This window comes from Hippocampus bargibanti, linkage group LG12 (assembly GCF_051943395.1).
Source record: "Hippocampus bargibanti isolate YZ-2025 linkage group LG12, ASM5194339v1, whole genome shotgun sequence".
NCBI classification, from domain to species: Eukaryota; Metazoa; Chordata; class Actinopteri; order Syngnathiformes; family Syngnathidae; genus Hippocampus; species Hippocampus bargibanti.
Genome location: NC_142745.1, coordinates 5,755,105 through 5,782,698, shown reverse-complemented (window position 1 = coordinate 5,782,698; position 27,594 = coordinate 5,755,105). Strand labels below are relative to the sequence as shown.

Sequence of the window (27,594 nt, the reverse complement as noted above, 5' to 3'; positions counted from 1 at the left end):
AAATGGCGCTTGGACGCCCTCTGGCGGCTTTTGGGTGCAACACGAGGTCCCCAGACCAAACAACTACAGAATCAGAATCATCTTTATTGCCAAGTATGTAGGACACACAAGGAATTTGTTTCTGGTAGAACACGCTGCACTAGTATCGTCGTCAAAAAAACTGCAGCAAAATACATTGACGTGATGGAAGGACAATGCGACAATGCGTCCTTTTCACGGTCAGCAGGCGGTTCTTTTCTGACGTCATGTGAGGACTCGTCACTAACTCAAAAACAAGACTTCGCGAGCGTAAAATATAGCTATATGCGGTGGAATCTTAATTAAAATACGCTCAGTAGAAGTCATTTGAAGTGATTTTACAAATTATGGACACAACTTGTCCGGGGACGTCTGTTGTCCTTTAAGATGCTATGTAGAAATCAGCTAACCATAACGACTGAACTGACCTTTTCTTCCACGATGATTCAGATGGATAGTTTATGCTGTAAATGTCAACTCGCTTACATTAATTATATAATTAAAATCCCATTGAGCCTGAAGAATATCACACGTGGGAATGACACAAAGCTGCAGAACCAAAAACACTGCAAGAAAAGGAGGCCGAAAAGGCTACGGTGGCGCTGTGGGGAGGTGGTGCGCATTGTTATCACGTAGCAAGACGTTTGGAGGCTCAAATATTGGCTTGTGTTTTTGGAAGCCCCCAGCGTCTAAGTTACCCTTCCCTGGCCAAGTCAAGCAACTATTTACACTCACATTCACACCTAAGCATAATTTTGAGCCTTCAAAGCAGCACCTAATTTGTTTTTGGAATGTGTTGAGGAAGTGCAAAAATTATTTTTGAATATACAGTAAAGTCTCGTTATATCGATATCGGATATATCGATAGTCCCGGTTATATCGATACTATTTCTATGCACGCACGGAGAAAATTACATGCAAACAGGGTCGGATATATCGATAGTCCCGGTTATATCGATATTTTTTCGGACTCCCTTGAATATCGATATAACGAGACTTTACTGTATTTAATTATGATGCTTTTGTGTGTGTGTGATTCCACAATAGCATCCATGTTATAATCTCACAAAGTCATTTTCAGACCCCAAAAACAGATCATACCACATACATATCTGACGAAAGCGGCATCACTCGTGTCATCTCCTTAAGTACGAGTGACCTTGACAGCGCCCTTCAATCTCTCCGCCCGGCCACTTTCTCCCGCTGAGCATCAAACAGTCCCCATCTGACCACAAAAGAATGGCAGGTGATCGTTTGTCATGAGTGTAAATCGTGTGCGTCACAGAGCGGCTCTGTCTCACCCTGCGGGATGCTGCGCACAGCCTCCCTCCCTTCCTCCCTCCCAGCTCCTTCCCCTATCCCGTCACCTTTTCAGTCATCCAACCGCCTCACTCGGAAACGCATACAGTGGATGCACTACCCAAGCAGCTCTTTTTCGACAGTTTATTACAGATGTGAGGATATTTCTGACCCTTGCAAAAGACGATCGGTAAGCCATGATGCGTTTTCTTGTTCATCGTCACTTTATCGTTGGCATTTGCGATATTCAAGAGCGTAAGAGTCGTTTCCGGATGGGATGCAGAAAAGTTGTGTTTCATCTTTAAGATTTGAAAGAAATTTAATTTTAGATGTTTTTGTGTCGTTTTGATTGTGCATTAGTGAAGGTGCGATCAGTTAGATGCCAGCATACCAGATAAAGCAGTTTCTAAAATTAACCACAAATCATTAAATTATGTTATTTAAATCAAGAGGGTACACCTTAGGGTGATACATTTTATTTATAGTCATCTAGAAGACACTTTTTTAGTGTGGATGTTTTTTATTTGTCCTTATATGTAGTCTTTACTCGTAGACGTGTTCTATATTTGTGTGTGTGTGTGCGTGTCTATGACCTTGCTGGAGCAAGAATATAAGCAGCGTCATAAGTGAATTATAAATGAGGCACTATTGATTTTAATGACCAGAGAAGTGTCGCTGTATTGCATCATTATGAAAACAAATAAACGGTGCTCGAAATGTTTTTTTAAAATTACAGATTGTCACTTGGAAACAAATGACTCTTGCAGTATTTCCATGTTGTTGGAATAAAAGTCTAAATCTATTACAGTGGAACCTTCAAGGTCGAAGGGTCTCTTCCAGTAGGTTGATCAGCCAGATTTTTTTCATATTTAAAACAATATTTGACACAAATAAAATATAATCATGGGAATAGAAACAATGTGTTCCTATATATGGGAATATTAAGTCATATAACAACAACAAAACAACCTGACTCACCGTTTAATGATGCATGACGAAAGTGAAACGTTGAAGGCAGTTGCTGATGGTGAGTCAACGTCATCATACTTTGTAACTGCCACACAAGTGTAAAAAAAAGACAACACTGTACAATAAAAACACAAGTCAATAATAAAATTGCCATTACCAGTTGAGGTTTACAGCCAAAATAAAATACAACCACTGAGCTCTTGCTTTAATAAAACCCATTCAGCTTTATGCTAACCAAATGTGGAGCAACATATGTAGACAGACAATATACACTAAGATATACATTATTGTTTTTTTAGGGGAAAAACGTATCAACATTACTGTGGCTTACCGAGTCTGTTGTGAAAGTCTTCTTTACTCATTCACTGCCAGACGATGTGCAAAAATATGTCCACTCCAGTGCCAGGGTTTTCGTCATTTTCACTCAAAATGAAGGACATACAGAATATTGAGTTTTAGGATGATATAAACATTCAATGCAGCATAAGAAATCTCTTCTTTTATCAGAAAAAAATGAGTTAATTCCTAAATTATATGGGTCTGGAGTTATAAGCTTGAAATGGGGGCGGCTGTACAAAACATTGCCAGAGGTCTGACCAGCGCTTTATCTGCACCCACCCCCCTTCTACCCCACAAGTAAAACCAAAATCCAAACAAATTCGGGAATGGTGCTCCAGGTCATATTTTCAATTCCCGGATGAATTCAGAAATGGCAGTGAATGAGTTAATAAAACCCATTCAGCTTTATGCTTACCAAATGTGGAGCAACGCATGTAGACAGACAATATAAATGTAGATATATATTCTTTAGACTTTTTTTGGGTAAAAAACTATCAACATGACTGTGGTTTATTGAGTCTAGAGCGAAAGTCGTCTTAATGTGTCTTTTTGTCTGTATTTTACTGCAGCCATGGTATGCACACCAGAAAGTCCAGGCCAATGTTTATGGAATTGAAGCAAAAAAAATGTGGCAAAACTGCTCAAATGTTTATATTTCATTTAATGAAATAATAAGTGTATGTTTTTTTTTCATAAAGTACAATCATTCGTATTATTTTTCTCAATAACACGTGTTCCAATGACCGATGACAAACAGAATCGATATTGAGAATCCATAAAAAGGCAAAAATGTGATAACATCTGTCAGATGTTCAAAGGACACAATGACCGATAGTCCTTATTTAAATTTTGATAGCAATATTAAAAAAAACAAGAAAAAGAGGGCGAGTGAAAGTCAATTTGCTGCCACACTAACAAAATTACTGTGCAAAAATGGGACTCGTGAGACCATCATCTGGAGGTGGGAGGGGGGGGGGTCATCATGTGGATTATTGGATGACAGAGTTGATATTTTCATTTTGTGCATGTCTCGTGTGGCGTCGCACAGGATTGAATGACAAGATAGGATGAGGGCTTTACGGTTAATGCATGTCGGATTACGCAGACTGTGAATGGCTGTGGATTATGACATCACAGGCTCACGTTGACATGCCATTGAGTCATGAATGCAGATGTGGAGATGAGATGAATCAACAAACCGAGGTACAAATTGTACGTCAAGAAAGCACCAAATGACTTGGAGTGATGAATGTTAACTTTTAGGATGAAATGTTCCTAATCATGTCCTGTAGTCAGAATCGGATCTTTTGGATTTTGGGGGCGTGGTCTGTGAACAAGCAAGCAACATAAGAACCGCTTGTGATGTGGATGCGGCGTACACGTGACGGGGCGGGGCGCTCATCCAAAATATCATGTTTCCGTCCTCCATTAGTTTGCAATGTGGAGCGAATCCAGGTTTGAGTGGTGGGTGAGCGAGGCAGAAAAGGGATGTCTACCAGGCTTGAGGGGATTAGGGAATTTGCAGGAGGGGGTGGAAGGTGGAGGGCGTCACTCAAAATAAGCTTGCAGGAAAGAGAAATTAAATTTGCAATTTGCGCGATTGGGGGAATCTTTGCAGGGCGGCCTGGTAGCTGAGTGGTTAGCACGCCGGGTTCACGATGCAGAGGTCGTGAGTTCAAGTCACGGGGCGTTTAGTTTGTTAGTCTACTTTTTACGGTTAGATATACAGATGCTCCCCTACTTACAAACATTCGAGTTACAAACAACAGTACATACGAACATTTTTGTAATAATATATGTAGTATGGCACCAGTCGTACATGTACACATCTTTATCGAACATATATATTATTAAATGTTTATTTTTCAGTACAAACCAGGTTACTTATTCAAGCCTTTAACATACTTATATAAACCTTAAACATACTTACAAAATATAGCACTGAAGCTACTTACGAACAAATTCACCTAATGAACGACCGTTCATAACGTACAGTAAAGTCTCGTTATATCGATATCGGATATATCGATAGTCCCGGTTATATCGATATTTTTTCGGACTCCCTTGAATATCGATATAACGAGACTTTACTGTATCTCGTTTGTAAGTTAGGGAGCGTCTGTATCTTAAATATTGGCCTTTATTCCTAGCATTTAAATTTAGCCTTTTTTTCTGTATCTATCTTTCCTTTCCCTGTCTTAGCCAATCATATTCTGTCCTTTTTCCACAGAACAAAATCCATATTTGAATTCTGTGTTTGTGTTTATTTTTTTACAGGACTGAGGCCTGAACAAAGAACAAACACATCTGTCCGTTTTCTGCTTTCTGCTTCATAACGCCAACTTCTATCCAAAAATCCTTTTTAAAGACTCACTCCTCGCATCAGTCTGTGGTTGCCAACTTCCCCCCCAAGCCCCCTTGTCCCAACCCTCGGACTCCCCGATGCCTAAAAACAGCAAGGTGACGCAGCGCGAGCAAAGCCATGAGCACGTCACAGAATCGGTGGCTGACCTGCTCGCCCACGAGGAGGCGCTGGACTACAAGAACAGCTCGCTGAACGTCGGCGCCGCGGCTGGAAGGAAAGCGCCTCAGATAGAGGTGCCGGAAAATGACGGACGCCCCGCCTGGAATAGCAAACTGCAGTACATCCTGGCTCAGGTGGGCTTCTCTGTAGGCCTGGGGAACGTGTGGCGCTTCCCCTACCTGTGCCAAAAGAATGGAGGAGGTGAGACAAATTATATGTAAACAAAATTGGAAGAAAAAAAAGTAAGGTAATCCTGTAGTGATTGACACACACCCCCGCCTCTCATAAAACACACAGTACAGTAATCCCCCATCTGTCCGTTCGGGTCCATCTGTTTTGGATATTTGACAAGATTGAGCGCAGTTAGTTACAAGCCTGTCGGGTTCAAATGGACAAAAATAATACCTGAACCTTAACTTCACATGCATATTTTGTGTCGGTATGATGCATACATTGTGAAAATATACATTAATATTATATAGCTCATTTAAAGGACAACCGACGTTGTGTCCATAATTTGTAAAATCACTTCAAATGACTTCTACTGAGCGTATTTTACAAAGATTCCATCGCATATAGCTATATTTTATGTTTTAAGACTCGCGCTGAATATTCAGGAAGTCTTGTTTTTGATGTCACGTCTGGAATGCCCCTGACCGAGAAAGCGACACACAATGCATTTTGGGTACTTTGTTTGGTCTGAAAACTTTGTGTTGATGGCGAAAATAGAAGGAAAACACATAAAAAACGCGATGCTGAATCGTTGTGTGTTGCACCAAGACGACTATTTGATACTAGTTGACACAAATTCCCAGCAGACAAATCAGCCCATTTGCAACGGAGCTTGGGCGCCATCTTGTGCATTTTCTGGGATGCTGCATTGGAGTCCAGACGCCTCAAAATGATACAGAAAGGATGTCTTAATCGATTGCAAACATTTATGCTTTCCTGTTCAGAACTATTTGAATCATATTCATAACTGGATGAGTAACAAGAAAGCATCTTCTCTGAATCTGAAGCCATTGTTTTTATTCTAGACGAAGCCAAGAAGTCCTGGCGTGACGTCACGAAGAAGGGGGCGGGACCGTCTGAAACTGTATTTCCGGGGTCATTTTGAAGTAGTTTTGGGACACTTTAAGTCATTTTTATTGGTGTTTTGCATTTGACTAAAAATATCAGCCTGCGTGTTTTGGGTATTTTAGATGCTATAAAACGTTTTTCTGATGTCAGTTAGGAAACAAAAAAAATGGTGTCGGTAGTCCTTTAAAAGAAATCCTCGCATATGTATGACCGAAAGGAATACAACAGCCATTTTTCGCCAATTCTAGTTAGTTTCAGTCAATTTTACAATATGCCAGTTTTTTAAGGAATTAAAAAAAAATCATATTCAATGTTTCTTCAATGTAATTGATTTCATCGATTTTCAGACACGTCCATAAACCTGGAACCTGCAGCTAATGCAATTAACTTATTCACTGCCATTCCCGAATTTAATCGGGAATTGACAATATGACATGTAGCGCCATTCCCGAATTTGTTCGGGTTTTGGTTTTTCGTGGAGGGGTGGTAGGTGCCGATAAAGCGCTGGTTAGACCTCTGGCTATGTTTTTCCCTTCCACGAGGGAGCAGCATTTCCCTTTTGTACAGCCGCCCTCATTTCAAGCTCAGATAACTCCAGACTCATATAATTTATGAATTAACTTTTTTTTCTGATGAAAGAGGAGAGTCTTATGCTGCATTGAATGTTTATGTAGTCCTAAAAGTTTCCACCGTTTCCATAATCTTGATCACAGTCATCCTGTCGCTAATGCTATTAATGTCACTTGCAAGCAGTTTTGATTGACACATTGGACAAAGCGTCATTTGTCAGCTTGGGGTCTGCGATACATTGCGCCTTCACATCACCATTTTCTCACTTGATCCTTGAATGGGATTAGGATTTATTTGAGCTGAGCTGCTTCCTTTCACCCACTCTTCTTTCCATTTGTTCCCCCCCCCACCACCACCACCCATCCTCCGCTCCCCTTGACTCACCATCCATCTGGCCATTTATTTCCCTCCATCCTTACACCTCCCCTCTCATCTACTCATTCACCTGCTCTCCAATCTACATAGATTTTCATTTCAAGGCCGCTCATCTCTTTCCCCTCTTTGCTCCATCCACTTTTCAACACTCCATTTCTGAAGGCCTCCTATCAGTTTGCTCTTTCAACCATCTCGCCCTTTTCACATCTGTTGTTCCTTCCACGTTGTCTCTTGGCTGTTCAAGATGTCTCACCATTGCAGTGCTGTCTTCTGTTTAATTTCTTTCGACTCAGTTACTGCTTTTACTGCCATTTTTCACATCCATCCTTTCATCACACCTCTTCTCAATTCAGCCTTTCACGGCCTTTTTACGCTCGTCTCCATCTTTTTGTTAGCTTCATCTCTGTTCTTCCCTTTCCTTCTTTTCCGATGCTATCAAATCACTTCCACACTATTTGGTCTTTCATCTCCTCTAAAATCATTTAATCATTCACCTCTTCTGCTATCCAGTAGTCGCTAATTCGCTTCCTTCTGCTTCCTCTATTTTCATTCATCTCACTTCCATCAACCCACTTTATGTGAGTATAGAGATGCTATTTTTGAAGGAGTTTGTGCTTGGTGGTTATAAGTGGTTAAATTCAGAATGTTGACTCAATTTTACAATTCTTGAGGACATGTCAGAGAAGCGCCAAGAGACACATTTGGATGTCGAATGGAAGAACTACCGTATTTTCCAGTGTATAAGGCACACCCAAAAGCATTGATTTTCTTCAAAAGATGATGTTGCGCCTTATGCGCAGGTGTGCCTTACATGTGAAGTAATATTGAACCACAACAGGTCTCGCAACTATTGTCAGCAGCCACCAACTCTATTTCCCCTTGTAGAAGTACTGTGTAACCCCCTTATATGCCTTATATTTGGAATTTTTTTAATGTATGTATTTATAAATTATATTTGGAAAACTTTTTTCATTCAATAAAGGTGCGTCTTATAGTCCAGTGCGCCTTGTATATGGAAAAGGTTTGAAAATCCACCATCCATTGCTGGTGCGCCTTATACTACAGTGCGCCTTATACGTACACCGGAAAATACATTAATTGAGTAGGGCAATATTTTTGCTTTAGAAAGACAGGTTTTTTTTCCCTGTTATGCTGTCACACATTTAAAAGATCTTGTGTAAATCAGCTTTATTACCCCGTGTATCTTATTCCCCCATAAAAAAGCCTCTCTGTTTTTCAGGCGCTTATCTCGTCCCATACTTCATTCTCCTGATTATCATCGGCATCCCCCTCTTCTTTCTGGAGCTGGCTGTAGGCCAGAAGATTCGACGTGGGAGTATTGGTGTGTGGAACTACGTGTGTCCACGTCTTGGAGGGATTGGAATGTCGAGTTTGATGGTACTATAATCACACCCATCTATTATTTTAGGTTATGAATGTGGTCAATCATAACAACAATGTCTCTCCATCGCCCCATTAACCTGCCTCCACCTCCTGAGTACATGGGAGGTATTGACATGTTTGGCAATGAAAGGGAGCCTTTCAGTCGAGTCGCACGGCTGGCGCAAGAGGTAGCTAAAAATATCTCTGAGAGTATCAGAGTTGAAAAGAGAGTACTTTAATTATTCACGCTTCCTTCCGACCGGATGTAGACTCGGAATTTCTTGCATGACTGACGGCAACATGAGGCTCATTGTGCCTGCGTCAGTGCAGATCAATGCTTTTCATAGGCCGTGCATGGAGATCATGATTTTTATGTGGGTGTAATGTCCTTGAATATGGAGCTGGCAGAAATGACGAGTTGGAGGCAGAAACTTGGTTTGAAGTTGTTCCAGTTTGGAACATTTCTAAATAATATTCTCACGCCATTTGGGTGAATTTCATTGGTGTACACGCAGACAGAATTCTGAGCCCAATGTACATGTACATGTGAATTGAAGTCATTGTATTACATTTATAATACTGTAAATTATAACACCGGGATTCAAACCCTCTGAGCCATTGTAATTGACTGGCCAATATCAGCTCTTTATGTTGTTTTTTTTTATGTCTAGTCATTAACTCATTGACAGCCAGACGGTGTGCAAAAAAAGTTTCATTCCAGTGCCAGGGTTTTTGTCATTTTCACTGAAAATTGCAAGACCCACAGAATATTGAGTTTTAGGACTACTGTACATAAACATTCGATTGAGAATAAGAAACCTTAGACTCTCTTCTTTCATCAGAAAAAAATAGTTAATTTTGTTATATGGCTCTGGAGTTATCTGAGATTGTGTGGGTCCCGGAATTCGAGTGACAAAAACCCTGGCACTGGAGTGGACACATTTTTGCACTTGTCTGGCAGTGAATGAGTTATGTTTATTATGATGGTGATTCTTATTATCGTTTTAAAATCACCCAACTGGCTAACACGCAGCGAATTCAGGGGTGTTTTCATTTCTACTACATTGCAAACCACTTTCCCCCCGAAATAAACAAGTGTCAGCAAAGTTACTCGCATCGATTTAATTACCCTGCGGATGGATTCATGTCACAAGCCACACCAGTTATGTGCCAGCCCATAATATCTATTTTTCTGTCCATCTAGGTGTGCGGCTTTGTGGGGCTCTACTATAATGTGATTATAGGTTGGAGTATCTTCTACTTCTTCCAGTCCTTTCAGTATCCTCTGCCATGGAGTGACTGTCCTATCAGGAAGAATGGGACTTTTGCTAGTAAGTTACTATAAATGCATCTAATTACTGAACGCCGCACATGAAGGAACCTGGATTTGAACTCGCAACCTCAGAACTGTGAGGCACATGTGCTAAACACTCGAACGTTATTTGTTATTTAGTTTTTTTTTACTTCAAGATGGCGCCGCGAGAATGGCTGCCTTCACAGCAGCTCCTGTATTTTGTTCTTCTACTTCTTTCTTTCCTTTCCTCTTCATTTCATAATTTTGCTGTTTTGAAATGTAATTTTCTCCACTGCAAGACTAATAAAGGCTAATCTAATCCAACACTGTGCCACACCATAAAATAAAATTAATTAAATAGTGTTTGAACTACTTACTGAAATACTACAACAAAATCATATTCATATACACCCACCCAAAAAATAAACGTAATTTTCCGAGGTGTTAAGCGCACCTGAGTATAAGGTGCACCCCTAATGACTGGTGTATTTTCAAACTTTTTCCATATATAAGGCGCACCGGACTATAAGGCGCACCTTCAATGAATGACTGTTTTCCAAATATAACATAAATACAACTGTATCTAAAAAAATTCCAAATATAAGGCACACCACATTATAAGGTGCTACAGTAGAGGCTGGATTCAACAATACAGGTAGTACCTAATGTTGTCTGTTTCGCCACGCATTTTTATTATTTTTTGTTGTATCCCACCTTGTCCCTCCAACAATGCAGTCCTGGAACCAGAGTGCGAGAAGAGCTCTGCGACTACTTACTTCTGGTACCGCCAGACTCTGAACACGACCAGCACTATTGCAGAGAGCGGCGGCCTCAATGTGAAAATGACTCTATCTCTACTGGCCGCCTGGATCATCGTCTGCCTCGCCGTTATCAAAGGGATCGCCTCTTCTGGAAAGGTTGAATAAAATAGGAGCGTGAGTGGCATTTGTGAGGTTACGACATACTGTATGTGTTTTATATGTCTCACAGGTGATGTACTTCAGCTCTCTTTTTCCCTACGTGGTGCTTTTTTGCTTCCTGGTCAGAGGGTTGATGCTGAAGGGATCCGTGGATGGCATTGCTCATATGTTCACTCCAAAGGTGAGCTGTGGGAACATGTTCAAATGCTGCTCTGGACAAAAAAAATTATTTCTCACTGAAATAGTAAAAAAAAAAAAAAAACTGGCACACACAACAAAACCCCCACATAAAAAAAACAGCATTCACACCCACCAAAGAAACCCTCACAAGAAACGGACAACAAAAATGTCACATTCACACTTTTGGATTCACCAAAAACTCACAATGAAATAACCCGCACAACGGAACCCCCCCCCCCCCCAAAAAAAAAAAAAATAAATAAATAAAAATAAAAAAGTACAATAAAACGCACCCCACGCATGTAAACAAAATTATTTTCATTTACAATACACTCACCCCCAAAAAATTACAACATAATGTACCGTATTTTTTGGTGCATAAGATGCATCCCCAATGAATGGTGTATTTTCAAACTTTTTTTACATATGACAAAAGTCAAATACAGTATAACCTAAATAAATATATACAGTACGTTTTCCAAATATAATGTATAAATAAATAAGTTTTCCAAATATAAGGCACACCATATTATAAGGTACTACAATAGAGGCTGGTATTACGCACTACTTCAGAAGGGAAATGGAATTGTGGCTTCTGACAGTAGTTGCGAGACCTATAGTGGCTCAATATTACTTAACATCTAAGGTGCACCCGCGTATAAGGCGCAGGGTCATCGTTTGAGGAAAATCAAGGCTTTTGGGTGCGCCTCATACACCGGAAAATATGGTACACCGTAATGCATTTAAATTTATGGCATTTTAAAAATTTTAATTGGGTCATAGTCAATAGTCCTCGAAGGAAAACCACAACTACAATCTGGCTTGTGAGAAAAAAAAATATGACGTCATGCCGTAATTCCTTACCTTTTCGCATTTCAAATTGCCAAATGCAAAATGACAATGTTCCATCTCCCAGCTGGAGAAGATGCTGGAGCCCCAGGTGTGGAGAGAGGCGGCCACCCAGGTATTCTTTGCTTTGGGTCTGGGCTTCGGAGGTGTCATCGCCTTCTCAAGCTACAACAAAAGAGACAACAACTGCCACTTTGACGCCGTGCTCGTCTCCTTCATCAACTTCCTTACGTCCATCCTGGCGACGCTGGTTGTGTTTGCCGTCCTGGGTTTCAAGGCCAATATTATGAACGAGAAGTGTGTCGTTGAGTACGTTCTTCAGCTTTTTCTTTCTCTTCCAGAAAGTCATATGAGTGGTCACTCCTATAGGTCACAACATTGGACACACCTGAACAATCTGTACAAGAAGAAAAAAATATTGAAAATGGGAATATTATATTTAACAAGTGACTATTTTGTGTTACTATGGCTTTTATTTAATCTCGCGTTCAATGCTGCCGCTTCTTCTCAAGTGAGTTGATTTCATAGTCACATTTCAAATGTTAGGATAAACTGAAAGGAAGGCGGCTGCTTTTAGAATGTAGAATTATGCCTTATTTTAAGCAAATTGCTCCCACATTGATCATATTTTAATGTATCTTTCCAATACGCGCACCATTTTTGTCTGTATAGAAATGCTGAGAAGATTGTCGGATACCTCAATTCAAATGTGCTGAGTCACGATCTGATTCCCCCACACGTCAACTTCTCTCACCTCACCACCTCCGACTACGCCGAGATGTATCAAGTCATCAAGACTGTGAAAGAGGACAGCTTCTCCCAGCTGGGTTTGGATCCTTGCATCTTGGAAGACGAACTTAACAAAGTCAGTCAGAACTGGTCCGAATGTGCCTCCGCAACAGTTTTGGCTTTGACTCATCCTCTGGACCATCTTTGTGCAGGCTGTTCAGGGGACTGGTTTGGCTTTCATCGCTTTCACGGAGGCCATGACACATTTCCCTGCTTCGCCATTCTGGTCGGTGATGTTTTTCTTCATGCTGATCAACCTGGGACTGGGTAGCATGATTGGCACCATGACGGGCATCACCACCCCTGTTTTTGATGCCTACAAAGTCCAAAAGGAGCTTTTAACAGGTGAAAAAGAAGTCATAATGTGTTGCTTTAAGATACAAGACACCCAACATTGATTTTTTTTGGAGACCTTTGTCAATTTCGGGGTGATTTTTTTGGGGGTGTGACTTGCAAGGAAAAAATTTGTGCTGCTTGATGGCAGAAGTTTTAAGCTATTGAAGTTTAATGTTAAAGTAAATTTAGCACAAAGTTTGACGACACAATGAGCATTTGATTTTGTGTTCGCTAGCTTAATGCTAACAAATCGCATTTGTGTTGTGGCATTTTTAACATTTTAAGCAAATAGCATTTGAAAAAAGAAAACAAACAAACAAACAAACGCTCCAAATGGTCGTTCTTAAGGTGAATTTGTTCATAAGTTGCTTCAGTGCTATATTTTTGTATGGAATGTATGTTTAAGGCTTGTATAAGTACGTAACCTGTATTGGTTTGTACTGAAAAATAAACATTTAATAAAATATATGCTCTATAAAGATACAGTGAGACCTCAACTTACGAACTTAATTGGTTCCCAGACAGAGTGTGTAACGCGAAAAGTGTGTATCTCAAAAAAAATTCCCATAGGAAACCATTGAAATGGGAATAATCCGTTCCCGGGTTTCCATAAAATATACTTTTCAACTAAATAAGCCTAAAAAACTACACACAACATACCTTATTCTATGTATAATAAATGTGCTATTGTATTGTAATGAAAGAAATACACTGCATTGTATCATAAAGTCACTTTATTTACATTTCTGATGGTCATTGATGGCTTATGGAAGGAGAGTCACCTTCCCTATGGACTGTTGGTAACTTAACCTCTGGTGCTGTTCGGTCATGTGCTTCCGCCGGAGATCACTCCGCCAGCCGTGGTGGGTGTGTATTATGAAAATAGTGCTTATTATAAGGTTTAATTTTCATAGATTTGACGTTTGTAAGACAAAAAGTTTGTAAGATAAGGTGTTTGTAAGTTGAGGTCTCACTGTATGTCCATGTACAACTGGAGAGAATACTACATATGTTACTACAAAAATGTTTGCATGTACCGTTGTTCGTAACTCGAATGTTCGTAAGTAGGGGAGTGTCTGTAAAACATTACCCACAGCCATGAACTCATTATCCTTTCCAACTTCTTTTCATTCTCAAGTGTGTTGCTGCATTGTGGCTTTCCTGTGCGGTCTGCTGTTTGTTCAGCGCTCAGGGAATTACTTTGTCACCATGTTCGACGACTATTCCGCCGGCCTGCCTCTCACGTTGGTGGTCATCCTGGAAAATATGTCGGTGGCTTGGATTTATGGCACTAAAAGGTACAACAACTGCAGATGATTGTAGGTAGGTGAGTGGGGGATTGAGAACAGAGGCAGGATCCCGCAAATACCGTTTCATGTTTCTGCTCCTCTGTTGCCGACAGATTCATGCAGGATTTGGAAGACATGTTGGGTTTTCGACCCAACATCATTTACTTCTACTTGTGGAAGTACGTCTCCCCGATCTGCCTCATTGTGCTCATCTCGGCTTCTGTCATTGAGATGGCTTTCAGCCCGCCTGGATACAACGCTTGGGTTCAAGAACTGGTCAGCCATGTTTTTATCTACTAATGGATTTACATTCAAAACCACTATAAAAAAAAGTTACGATGAGTTGCAGGCATTTACACATAGAGATCTAACAGACCTAACCCTTGTGTGTGCGTAGGCTCAGGAGCGCTTCCAGAGCTACCCCCCATGGGCATTAGTCATGTGCTTTGCTCTCATCGTGGTAGCCATGCTTCCGCTTCCGATTGTCTTCATCGCCCGTCACTTCAACCTGATGTCAGACGGCTCCAACAAGCTGTCTGTTTCTTACCGGAAGAGCATGATGAAAGATATCTCCAATCTGGAGGAGCAGGATGAGTCCAGGTTCATCCTTGGCGCCAAACCCGGTGAAGCGCCTGCATCAGCGGCGGCGCGCAAAGCCTATCTGGGTCCCAGTGGAAACAAATCCCTGGACCCTAATTCCTTGTCTCCTAAAAGCTGTTATGGTACGGGCTACCAAAATGCCGCCATCAGCCCTACCACACCGACCACTCCGACTACACCCGAGTCTGACTTTTGACTGCATCGCCCATTCGTCCGGTTTACCATCAAGGGGCAAAAATCCCCATCACTGCCCTCCCAAAAGCACATTTTTGTAGCTGCAAAATCACTGAATTCATGCACTTAAGATGTTATTTCCTTTGCCTTAGTACAAGGAACCTTGGACTTTACCAAAAGCACCACTCACTTGTACAGAGGCAAAGAGCCACCAGACAAAGGGCATCTTGAATTTGTGCTGCAACACAGACAAGTTAATCAATGCAGTGATGTCAGTGAGTGTGGATGTGGTCGCACTTCTGAACGTATAAAAATTGTAAATATTTCCAAAGCTCTCATCGTGTATCACTAACTAACTATACTGTCTCAAATAGTTGCCGACCAGCGTTTCCAGGCAAAGCATATTTTTTCCATTAGATAAATCTGAAGGCTGCCCTCACCCCCAAAAAAAAGCAAACAATCATACTTTATGAAGTGAAGATAATCTTGCATCCAGTTACAAACCAACTCACCTGGTCCTGTTTTTAACTCATTCACTGCCGGACGATGTGGAAAAATGTGTCCACTTCATGCCGGGGTTTTAGTCATTTTCGCTCAAATTGCCGGACCAACAGAATATTGACTTTTAGAACTATAAACATTCAATGCAGTGTAAGAAACATTACTGGCTCTTCTGTCATCAGAAAAAAAAGAGTTGATTCCTAAGTTAAATGAGTCTGGAGTTATCTGAGCTTGAAATGGGGGCGGCTGTACAAAAGGCAAATGCTGCCCCTCATGGAAGGGAAAAAAGCATTGCCAGAGGTCTGACCAGCGCTTTCTCTGCACCCCCTCCTCGTAATAAAAAACAAAACCAGAACAAATTGGGGAATGGCGCTCCACGTCAAATTTTCAATTCCCGAAAAAATGCTGAAATGAGTTAAAAACGGACAATCGTATGAAGATATGAGAACCTTCTGCCATCCCATGTTGTACTGCCCATCAGATGACGCTGAAAAAGATAAAAAAAGACATTATTTGTAATCAATAAAATTGGATCATTTGCCGCACTATGGCTGATGATCTCTAACCGCACATCGCATTTAACTACTCAATTGCAAAAGGTTTCAAGCAGCAACAGGAAAGTTTATGATTGCACCAGAAACAACATTTGGAGGTTCAGAAGCACAAAAAGATGTAGTCACAAGGCAGAAGAAAGTCAGCATACACACAAGTATTGGCCACTATTTGACCAAGTATAATACAGTAAAGTCTCGTTATATCGATATTCAAGGGAGTCCGAAAAAATATCGATATAACCGGGACTATCGATATATCCGACCCTGTTTGCATGTAATTTTCTCCGTGCGTGCATAGAAATAGTATCGATATAACCGGGACTATCGATATATCCGATATCGATATAACGAGACTTTACTGTATTTCATATCACTCATGTGTACAGTCTAATGTTCAAAGCGGAGGTCGGGACCTATTGCGGGATAATGTATGCTAATGTAATTTGCATTATCATTTCATCCACTAAACTGGATCATCGTAAGAATTCATTAATTCCATTTTATACACCAAAGTACAACCACACAGCAAAGCACTTGAAATGTGAATGTTTAAAGGCTCCAAAAGCACTCGACATTTTTCAGTTAACCGCAGTAAAATGCACAAATGAGGCTCCTATTACACCGATTTTGCTTTCTCATTCTAATATCACGCACAATAAATTATTGAGCGTCATCGCTGACCTGTGTTTGCCGCACCGCGTCTACATAACATGCACAATCAAGGCTCGCTGCAGACACACCAAAGCAATTCCCACAACGCAAATTATACTCAATGTCAACAAAAACTTATTCAATGCACAATAAATATCAACACTTTAAGCGATGACTCCAATGTGCTGCAAACGTATTATTACGTCGCAAAATAGCACAAACATGTCAAGCGTGAATGGTAAATATGACTGTTTAATATCTGGACACACTGCTTGTGCATAGATGATTGTAAACAACCACATTGAAGCTTCTGTTACAGATATGTTTATTTTCTTAACTTGCAACAAAAAGCTGTGCTATTATTGAAAGGATTATATTTATATTGCTGTATAGTTGTGGCCTAGATAGATGTGAACCATTAATATGTTAATAGCAATATATATTTTCATCTTAATTGTACATTTAAAAACTATTTTGGAGTTTGTGTGGATGTTGTTTGCTGGTCGAAGTGATGTCCGTCGCGAGTGAAAAAAAAATCAAGAAAGGCAAAGATTGTATTTACTTGCGATATCCCAATTTTTATGTTAGTTTGTGCTTATAATGAAGATCGTCTCATGGGACACATGTGTGTAGCAAAAAGAAAATTATTTTCCATCTCACTTTACTCTATGCTTTGCAAGTGTGGCGAAGACAGATTGCAACGTTCTTGCAATAATGTGAATATTGACGTGCAACCATTTTTTTCCCCAGAATATTGATTTTTATCGGGAGACATATGGCATACACCATATACAGTGTGGCATTGTAGAATGTTCGGAATACACAAGGAGATATAAACTGTTACTATGTTTTATGTTGTCTTCATAGAGGTCTGTGCACAAGTAAAAACTAAACTGAATAGCAGAATACATGTGGCTTATGGGAAATTGATGCGTGTAGCTAAATCGATATCCTTGACTTACATATGCTCCAGTTTGTGTGTGTGTGTGCGTGTGTAGATTCCCTGCAGCAGGGTCTTACCGAGCACATCTCCTTCCATTCCCCTCAGTGCTGAAGATTGTATTATGATCACAAATGTACAGTGTTGTTTCTGTAAAAAAAAAATACTAATAAAGTATTAGAATAGAATGTTGAAGGACCACTGAGTGTTATGTTGCTTCATTTTTCTGCAAAGGTAATTTCGCGCGTCCTTACTGCTAAAGCGTGATATCCAGATTAATTGTTTTGTAAGTGAGAACTATCTTTACCTGGTCAACGGGTGAGAAATGTCTTACTTTTTTTGATTTGTGAAGACAGAGTCACATTTCCTTTTAGATTTTTGGTCAGGAACGGGTATTCATGGGCTATGCTGAGATCCAGGGTGAGCTCTTTTTAATCTGTCAAGACAAATTCGAATTTCACTTAAAAAAAAATCTACACTATATGATACTTCCTCAAGCTAGGTACCTCCAGAAGCAGCTGGTCAGCTGATTCGATGCATTGGGCAGGACTTAAGGTATGGAGCAGCTCACATACTGGATGTAAGCTCTTTTAGACATCCAAGAACAGCGAAAACTATTTAAAAAATAATTCAGAGGTGAGTGGAAAGAGGTCAGAATCACAGCCACAGTATATATGCTCCCTCTTATGTGCTCCAGTATGTATACAGCAGGAAAAAGCAACTCAATGTTTCACTCTGAAATGACAATCCGTGTCATTTTGGAACAATGTTGAAATTATAATTATGTGTTGAGCAAGTGAGTGACGACAGTATTTTTATAGCAGTGTAATACCGCGACCATTGATTGGTAATCTATTTGTCCGTCTCCACAAATCCATATTAACTCCATTTCTTTATTGATATGCTTTAGAAATAATACTCTATTTACTTGTGGCACCTGAAACATCTAAACTAGCGTGCAGGCTTGCACTCGCTATCAATCAAAGTGCAAATGATGCAGATGTTGAGCAATAACCGGTGATGTCAATCACACGATCATATCATAAAAGCAAGATCAATAAATAATCGTGACTAAAATTATGATTTAGTTGGTAAACATGGAATCACAGGGTATGTTCAAATCTCAACCATGCTTTGTCCATGCATCAGGATTCTTGTGTGGTACAATTCAATGTACCGTACTGTAATCGTAAAATTGGGACACGGAATTGCATGTCATTTGTACTGCAATTAAAGTCTGCCCCCTGGTGGTTGTGAGAAGAAAAGAGGATGCCGATAGGCACTCACAGTTCATTTGATGAGGTTGGGATGGGGATGGAGCGTGATTGGTCAGCCATGAGCTGTGGTTGTGACTCAGAAAAGAACTGTTTAGTGACAATAACAAAGGTTGTATCCTTGTAGAGTAAAATATTGCACAACTTTACTACCACAGCAGGTTTTTACATTAACTTTCTTTTATCAATTGTCTATCAATGAATATATTTAAACATTTCATTTTCTTATTCAGGACAATATTGGTTCCTATTATTTAAGACACATTCTGTTATTTGACAGTTATGTGTGTATATTTTGACAACATTCGTTTTATGAAGTAAATGTGAAACCAAAAAAATAGATGTAGTAAATATTTGTTGGTTTATTAATAGTACAAAAAAATCTGCAAGATTGACAGTAGCATTTCAGAATATTGAGGTGTATGTGAAGTAAAATAGAAACACAATGTTCCATTTATCGATTTCTAATAAAATAAGACAAAATAATGTAGAGCCAGATTTTTTTTCACATATCTTTTGTGTCTTGCAGTGATGCAACTACTCTAGAAGTGATAAAAACCAGAGAGTAATTACTGTATTCTACTGTATCTAGACATTAAATGAATGTTTAATTAATGTACATCCTTTGGGTATATGACTGCCACTTTGTCCCAGGGAGTGTGCAAGAACTGAAGAAAACAAAATGACTTGTAAACATATATCTGCCACTTGGGCAATAATTGAAATATATTTTATTTGTGTCAATGAACATGCTACCCTCCAAAAAATCCCTTTATCAGTCTTATTTAAATAAAAGCTCATATGAACACGGTATGTTAAATTTATTGAAATGTTGTAAAACATCTAAAAACAGCCTGCAGTCCCGGCCTGAGTTATACAATTAAAATTTGTATTTATTAGTACCCAGCAATGTATTTTAAAATGTGTAGCGATGTAGTTTAATATATTCACAGGGGAGACTAGTGGCTGTAAGGGATAAAGAACAAGAAACAACTCCTTCTGTACACTTTCATCAGAGTGGTAGCATCTCACAGAACCTAAATACAAAATCAATATTACCCAATAAACACGATATAACATAATGCTAACTCATCAAGGCATCAGATTAAATAATTTGTTGGCGACTACACTGATGACTGACGGATATCCAATAGCCATCTTCACTCGTTTGGGAAGTTGTGAACAAATTAATTCATCACAGTTGTTCAATGAGTGCTTGGTGCTGGGGTTTACCTGAACGCCACACTCAAAAAGAGTCTGAAAAGATCAAGAATGTTGACCATTTCTCACTGCAGTAGCTCCTCCCACGAAATGGGTTTGGAGAAGACCTCTCGTTCCAGCCAGAGGTCATAGTTCATTTGGAAGTCTTCAGGCAGGTCAACCCGCTGCCCCAGGACGCTTTGCAGGCAGTTGTCCACCGGCAGGAAGTCTGGGTTGCTCAGATTCTTGTCATAGCGGCGACTGTTAAAGCGTTCGATGTTGGCACGTAGGGCACACTCTTCGGCCTGAAAATCCCAGGGACGGGCATCCAGATCTGCGTACAATGGACAAATAGGAGATTATGACCATAGTCTAATTAATTGAAGATATTGCTGGTCATATAACATTTAAATCATTTCATAAAACGTATCCAGAGAATACTTGTCGCACTTCAATTTTTCCACATTATTCTAAAATTGTGTGTGCGTGTGTGAAGAAAATAGTGTTAAATGGATAAAAAAATACATAGACAAGCGACTGTGTGTAATTTGCCAATTACAAGAAAAAAAGTGAGTTGTGCTGACATCACTTGTAAAATAAATTTAAAAATATATTTTTGAGGCCTCTCATCATCTCACCGTTTCCGTAAGCCCAGTCGTCATTGAGTCGATGTCGGACCTTCTGGTAAATGGCCGACATCGTCTTCATGTTGCTCTTCCGCCACTGACGCCCCAGATATTTGGTCTGCACTTTGAGGAGCTTGAGGACGTAAAGCTGCATCATGGCTTGTTTCACTTTTAGCGCCCTCTTCAGGATTGGAGCGGACTTGAACACTACCAGCATCTGGGTAACAGATTTTTTAATGCCTTTCTAGCTTGCCATGATTGAATCATGCTGGGTCTGTTTTGTTTTTTATTTTTTAATTGTCTTTGTGTTAATATAGCTTCGAAATCATAATGTTGCTGGAACAAGTGACGAGTGTTCAAATATTTAACCATCTCCAGCAAATAAACGTGCTATCTATACAACAAATATGCCTTCATTTCCTTGTAAGGGTCAAAAAGACAACAATCATGTTGCAAGAGGCTACAAGCAATATAGTGAGTGTTAAGGAGGGATCATGTGACATGAAGATCTTTGTCTCCTCACCATCGTTCTTGAGTGCTTCCACTTGGTCAGTTTATTGAGGATTCTTAGCAGGTTAATGCAGGAAAACAGGTTTCGCCAGCAAAACTGGTTGTTGTCTCCCGCTTCCTACAAGAATATGTCATCAATACTAAATGTTAGGGGGGTGAAGATGAAGTGATAATATGGGAACACTTGCCAAACTCTCTGCTGTTAATTCAGGAAGCTCGTGCACCACACAGTATGGAAAGTCCAGCACTGAGATGCTGCAAAACGGGAATGACAAAAAATGGGATTACATTCCATTACAGTCTTTGATTTGCTACAGTATGTTGAAAAACGAATTACCTGTTCTTCGCTGTGATGTATGACATTATGTTCTGGTTGAAAAACTTCAAAATGAGTGGGATGCAGTTGGCAAACACCAGGTGTTGAGCCATGTACTCAAACTGAGGAAAAAAAAGTCCCAAAATATTTCAGATTATTTCGGTAATAAAATACATAGATGCCAGTTTGATACGAAATGGGTAATTCTGAAGTGAGGTGTACCTGGTAGATGTGGTTAAGTTTGAAGTGTTTGAGGAGAAGCAGTAAGATGGCGGAGATGGCCTTGACAATGATCTCTTTGTGTCGATTGACGTCAACACCGAGTTTCATGCTCTGTAACACAGTGGTCCTGCAATAGGAACAATCGGTCATTCGTTAACATTTTTCAGCATATTTGACAAATAATTTTAGTCATCGCACTGTTTTTTCACATATTGATTCAACAACAGATTTATTATTGTGATTGTAGTTCACGGTGGTACAAAACGTTCTTGATCTTTCTTCATTTGCCCCGACTTGCCTCAATGCCATCAAACTATTTAAGGCACTTCTGAGGATGATATTCTTTCAACTAAACAAAACAGTAAAATGCTAAGAGCTGCTAAAATTACAAAGGGCCCCATATTTTGAGCAAGAAGAGTAAGCAAATAATAAAAATAAAAAATGCATCACTCACGGCATCTCCTCTGGTAACACATCTGCCAGGATGTTGATGGAATCCGTTTTGGCTTTGGAGGTGGGAGCTGCCGCAAGAAGAATCTTTAACAGAGCGATCTGAATGCCAACAAGAGAAGAATGGATGTCAATTATGCAATGGAAGCTTACTCCCTCGATATGCTACTATAGCATGTGGAAGACAGCATTTATTTATAATTAATCTCTGTAATGTATGCTTAAAAAGGTATATGTATGCCCGATCAAATATGTTTTTGTGACAGAAAATAAGACAATTTCAGACAATTTTTCAGAACTGTTTTGTATAATTTGTCTAATGCAATTGAAAAACAAAATTATAATATTGCAACCACTTAATATCAAAGTATGTTTTTTACCTGACCTTGAATATATTTATACAATAGATATTAGTTGCGTCGTGTATAGGTTACATGTAAATCATTTGTCTTAGTTTATTTTTACCACAAAAACCTTGCATTTGAACATGTGTGCGTGGACCTTTTCCACTGGGACGTGAACAATGTGGTATTTGCATCACAGCCATTGTCAAGCCTTAAACTGGCTAAAAAGACATGCTCATACACGTGAATTATAATGTATTTTTGAAATAGGAATCAAAATTCAAAGACACTCACTAGCCAAATCTTTAGGTACACTAGCAACATCTCAAATCCAATACCAGTCAAATAAAATAAAGTGTATTTAAAAATCTAGTGTGAATTCACTGCATTAATGATAAAAGTAATGCATATTTGATGTTTCAAGACTGTCTAAGTCTAACCAAATGATGTGGCCAGAGATATTCGCTTATTTGCACTGAATGACATTTTTTACAAAGGATAAATCCAACTAAAAATGCTAATATTTTTGATGTGTGATGTGAGAGCACCGACCATGTACTGAGGTAATGTGGGTAGGATTCCCTGATAGAGCAGCTCAGTGGCACATATCTCCACTTCTTCTTCTCCCTGGCAAGGAAGCACATACACACAAAAATGATGCCAGAGTTGATTACCACCAGATAAGATATTAAGATCAATATATGTCCAGCTTTTCAATATAATTGTATTTTTTTCTGAAGTCACTCACCCCTGATAGAGGGGTTTTCTGGAACTCTTCTTCTCTCGTGATCTGAATCTCGGCTATCGATACGTATTTGTGCTGAAGGGAATATCATGTCAAGAACATTGGAGACAAAAAATAAAAATAAAAATCAAGAGGTTTTTAAGGAGTGTATGAATTGGTGCAATACCTGCTTTAGTGTCTTGATGCTCTCATGAATAGGTCTAGGTAGGCCAACAACCGTATCTGTGTCACTGTGAGACACACAAGAAAGACAATTCAGTTATTTTGAGTATATTACAAAAAATATATGATGGAACTGTATTGGATTGGATTGGATTGGATATGCCTTTATTAGTCTCACAGTGGATAAATTTACATTTCACAGCAGCAAAGTGATGAAAGGAATGAAAGTAGAAAAACAAAATACATGAGCTGCTGGAAAGGCAGCCACTCTCGCGGCGCCGTCTTGAAGTCAAAATAACAAAAAAAAACTAAATAACAAATAATATGACAGCATAGAGACAATATGACAAAACAAATATATATATATATGTATAGTGCCACTTAGCAGTTTTTTTGACGACGATACTAGTGCAGCGTGTTCTACCGGAAACAAATTCGTTGTGTGTTCTACATACTTGGCAATAAAGATGATTCTGATTCTGATGAGAAAAAAAAACACGTTGTTCTTACCATCCAAGTGTGTAACCTATAAATTTGCTTCTACTTGACTCCAGGAAATTTTCAATGTCCTTCTCCCTAATGAAAGCAAAGAAACAGCTATTTATATAGTATCGGTGAAACATTTAGAAACACCCCAAAAAGAGAAAGTAATACAAAGCACCTGACTTTGGGGGCCCATGGCAACCCTTTGGGAAAGAACACCCTCTCTGATGGAGGATGAGGAATAGGTGGAGGCATCACCTCGTCCCTTTCCAATGGGAACGTCTCAGCCTCTATTGAGTTGTCATTGTCATCGTTGTCATCCTCATCGTCACGGGGATCATCCGTCTTGTAAGGATCCTTTTCGTTGAATGCATCAAGATTGTCCTGTTTAATCAGTGCCTGTATTAAGAGTAAAGAAAAAGTGAGGCCCTCAGTAAGAGTGAAACCAATGAGTCTGGACTATATTCTCATGGCACTGTGCACTAACTCCAGTGACAACAGGTACCTTGTGTTCACGCCGCGCCCGTTTTTGCTGTTGCTCTATAAGATCAGAGGCCGAGGCGGGAGGGGAAGCCGCCCTCATGCTACGTACAACCCGAATACTGTCTTCTGGCAGAGGGGGAAGACCCAGATTCTCACGCTTATGGACCTTTATGAGTTGGAGTTGCTCGAACCCTCCGAGTGTGAACTGAATAAGACAAGAGGGAAATTCCATATCTCACTTGTAACTTTCCATGCGGCATATGAGAAATTTATGGCCATCGTCATACTGTAAAATATAAATGAGCCCCATTTCTCACCAGTATGCTCTTCCACAACAGCAGTAACACTTTCTTCATGGGGAAATGAGGCGCATGGCCGCTGCAGAACTTGGTAACCATCCCGAAGAGCATGACTGCGATGGGTTCGTTGTTGTATAAAGGAGAACCTGAAATAAAATGGATTATTATCAATGTCTCCACAGATTAAAAATATTCTATGATGCCATTCAACAGATGTACCAAATGTGATGGCTGGTGTGTCTACATCATAGCATGTCATGGTAGGATATTGTTTCTTAAGAAACCCACCCAGCTCCGCTCGAAAGGTTTCCCTGGTAACTCGCCATTCGGCCATGTCAGCTGGGTCGTCCTGCTGGATGGTTTCCACCATCAGGTACATGATGTTGAGCAGCACCCTGAGATCTGTGCTATCAGCAAGGGAGATGGCTGGTTTTCTGACAGCACTGCTACAGGCGGCACTGTTACTGAGGGGCAAAGAAATAGAATATCTGTGATGATCTATTATTGGAACCAGAATAAGGGGAGTCATAAGTCATTTCTGTACTTGCTCATGGTGGCACATTACATATGAAGGACAACACAAATATTATCTCTGCGCTTGAGAGTTTTAAAGTATATCCCTGATTAATATGTCCTCATATAAGAGAATCAAAGCTCTCAATATTGCAGTGGCATGTGCTTGATAGGCTTATCTGAGTTGATTTTTATAAAGATGTAATCAGTGCAGAGATGATTACATTTTTGTAGTTGGCTGTGAAGTGGATGACATGACAGAAATTAGAGCAAAAAGTAAATGGCCTACTCGATTTCCATGTTGAGCAGTTCCACCAGGGCAGAAAAAGTTCCAGTTTCCAGCAGCAGGAAGGTGTTGTATCTCATCCAATGCTGCACTTCGGCCTCAGAACTACACTCGCCAAAGGTTCCTGAATTTTAACAATTTTGCTCCACATTAATAAAACAAATATAATGTTGGATTTTTTGGAAAGACAAGATGTCTGTTGGAGATATTAAGGACTGACCTTGCACCATATAGAGAATGGCTCTGGCAACCTTAAGCCTTTTCTCGCGGGCAGTCACCTCTAGTCCATCCAACATCCGCATGGCATGGGCCCTGTGATGAGGTGCATCAAGCTCTGTCCACTTTTTATCACGCACTGAGTCACATTGAGAAACAAAGATAACCGGAACATACATTTATTAACATAATTCTGTAACTTTGATGGAATGAATTGCGTTGGACAGAAATGTATCAGATAATTAACCACATACCATGTGTTCTGAATTCCTCCTCAAAGCATTTTCTGTTGAGGGAGAACTCTGGCCCTTCAGTATAGCTGTACAGCTCTAAAGCACACCGTATACAGTGTAAAATATTAAGAGATAGCATCCCATATATCCACTGTGAAAAAAATAGTTTCTTACCTGACAGCTCTGCAGCCCATTTATCTGTATCAGCATATTCAAACTCGAGGTCTGGAGACTCAGACAAGCCCTAAGTACAAAAAAAAAACAGATATTTATTTCTGCCATTTATAAAATTGAAAATAATGGAAATACCGATTAGAGTTAACTATTGGAGTGAGCGGTAGCTTATCTGTCAAGTCTCGAAAGAGAACTTCAAACTAGTCGTTGTCTACCAATATATTTCCTGGTGGAATTGAAATTGATATTTACAGACGTTTTCGTTATACTGTTGCAGAAATGTCAAAAGATGTAATTCCTATAAATTGTGTTCATAATTAATGTAGGAAATAAATCACCAAATGTTGATGAATCGGAAACAATTCTTGCATTGTTACAGAAGACAACACAATTGGTCATTTAAAATGGGTGGGACCTAACATTAGATAGAGATGGATAGAGATCTCCCCAACTGGAGATTTTCAACATGTGCAGATTCGTGAAATGTGAATCACTCCATATCTTTACCCTTTGCCATAAGCTAAGATACAGTACCGTCGTCGTGCGTGACTTTATTCTACACGGGAGCACTCTTCAGCAGTGACATTTGAGGACAATTGGAAAAAAGTTGTCAGTAGACTTTAAATGATCAAAATGTCAATAATTATAGTCAAGCTATTCTAAGTGGAAGAATTAGCTCACGATGCTTATAAAGGAAAGGAGCAGCCTCGTCCGTCTCTGGTCTTTTGTGAAAACTACGATAGACACGATTAGATAAATCACTCATATATGTGTGTACTTGCCTCCGAATCCTTTCTCTGGTTGCGTGTAAATTCTCCCCTACTCTTATTTGGCAACATAGCTCTCTGTTTATTGTTTACAACTAGCCCAACGCCGTTTCCTCCGACCTCCATTTTTTTTTGCGGGGACACAGCGTCTTCTCGCGAGACTAGAGACCGCATCGCGAGACTGGAAAAACGCATATACGTAGATGAAAAGGGTTCTTCAGCCGTCATCTGTACTTCTACACAGACGTATTGTCGTGTAGACTTTTTTTCGTGGAAGGGTTGGGGCTTCATCACAGCATTAGTTTCAAAACAGGGTTTAAAACTAATGTTTGCATTTCCATAGTTAAGGTTTGGCAAGGGTTCATCAATCCACCTGGGATTTCTTTCGAGCTAGCGTTAGGATTTAGAGTTCAGATAAAAAAAAAAACGGTGTTTGCAATTGTATAGCTAAAGTCCAAATCATAACTTCATGTCAGGGTTAGAGGTTGTAAGCACGGGTTAGTTTTAAATGTCACTTTTGAGGCCGGTGGTACTGTTTAATCTCTGGGGGTTGATTAATTTCTGGGTTTGTAACTGTAAAGGTGGTGGGATTCTATCATCCTTTTTTTACCTCTCCATCTTTTTGACGCCCCTGTCCCTCTTCCTCTTCTCACTTCC

The 27,594-nt window shown here is 39.8% G+C and overlaps 2 protein-coding genes across 2 annotated transcripts; one reads left to right on the top strand and one right to left on the bottom strand.

The window, feature by feature from the left end:
- Positions 1-1,376: 1,376 nt before the first annotated feature.
- LOC148890154 (sodium-dependent neutral amino acid transporter SLC6A17-like) lies at positions 1,377-17,826 on the top strand. The gene is made up of 12 exons (XM_089010516.1): positions 1,377-1,507; positions 4,903-5,350; positions 8,415-8,572; positions 9,762-9,888; positions 10,587-10,768; positions 10,842-10,952; positions 11,868-12,109; positions 12,473-12,665; positions 12,742-12,934; positions 14,064-14,223; positions 14,328-14,490; positions 14,612-17,826. Exons 2-12 carry the CDS (start codon positions 5,068-5,070, stop codon positions 15,008-15,010), a joined length of 2,211 nt encoding a protein of 736 aa, XP_088866642.1. The 5' UTR covers positions 1,377-1,507; positions 4,903-5,067; the 3' UTR covers positions 15,011-17,826.
- A 1,782-nt stretch (positions 17,827-19,608) lies between these two features.
- Positions 19,609-27,085, bottom strand: strip1 (striatin interacting protein 1). Its single transcript, XM_089010963.1, has 20 exons — positions 26,953-27,085; positions 26,171-26,240; positions 26,018-26,092; positions 25,768-25,902; positions 25,551-25,671; positions 25,037-25,212; positions 24,767-24,894; positions 24,472-24,654; positions 24,145-24,365; positions 23,994-24,059; positions 23,488-23,551; positions 23,325-23,396; positions 23,129-23,203; positions 22,237-22,334; positions 21,783-21,909; positions 21,582-21,682; positions 21,433-21,499; positions 21,258-21,362; positions 20,747-20,951; positions 19,609-20,442 (listed from the first exon to the last, which is right to left on the bottom strand). The coding sequence occupies exons 1-20, from the start codon at positions 27,061-27,063 to the stop codon at positions 20,195-20,197; spliced, it is 2,448 nt and encodes an 815-aa protein (XP_088867089.1). The 5' UTR covers positions 27,064-27,085; the 3' UTR covers positions 19,609-20,194.
- Positions 27,086-27,594: the final 509 nt, after the last annotated feature.

Excerpts from the sequence above, each read along its gene's own strand:
- LOC148890154 (XM_089010516.1), top strand. The coding sequence starts at position 5,068 with ATGCCTAAAAACAGCAAGGTGACGCAGCGCGAGCAAAGCCATGAGCAC. Across the intron at positions 9,889-10,586 it reads GAAGAATGGGACTTTTGCTA|TCCTGGAACCAGAGTGCGAG; the intron begins GTAAGTTACTAT and ends CCAACAATGCAG. Across the intron at positions 12,935-14,063 it reads CCAAAAGGAGCTTTTAACAG|TGTGTTGCTGCATTGTGGCT; the intron begins GTGAAAAAGAAG and ends TTCATTCTCAAG.
- strip1 (XM_089010963.1), bottom strand. The coding sequence starts at position 27,063 with ATGGAGGTCGGAGGAAACGGCGTTGGGCTAGTTGTAAACAATAAACAG. Across the intron at positions 26,093-26,170 it reads ATGGGCTGCAGAGCTGTCAG|AGCTGTACAGCTATACTGAA; the intron begins GTAAGAAACTAT and ends GGTGTGCTTTAG. Across the intron at positions 23,552-23,993 it reads ATAGGTTACACACTTGGATG|TGACACAGATACGGTTGTTG; the intron begins GTAAGAACAACG and ends TGTGTCTCACAG.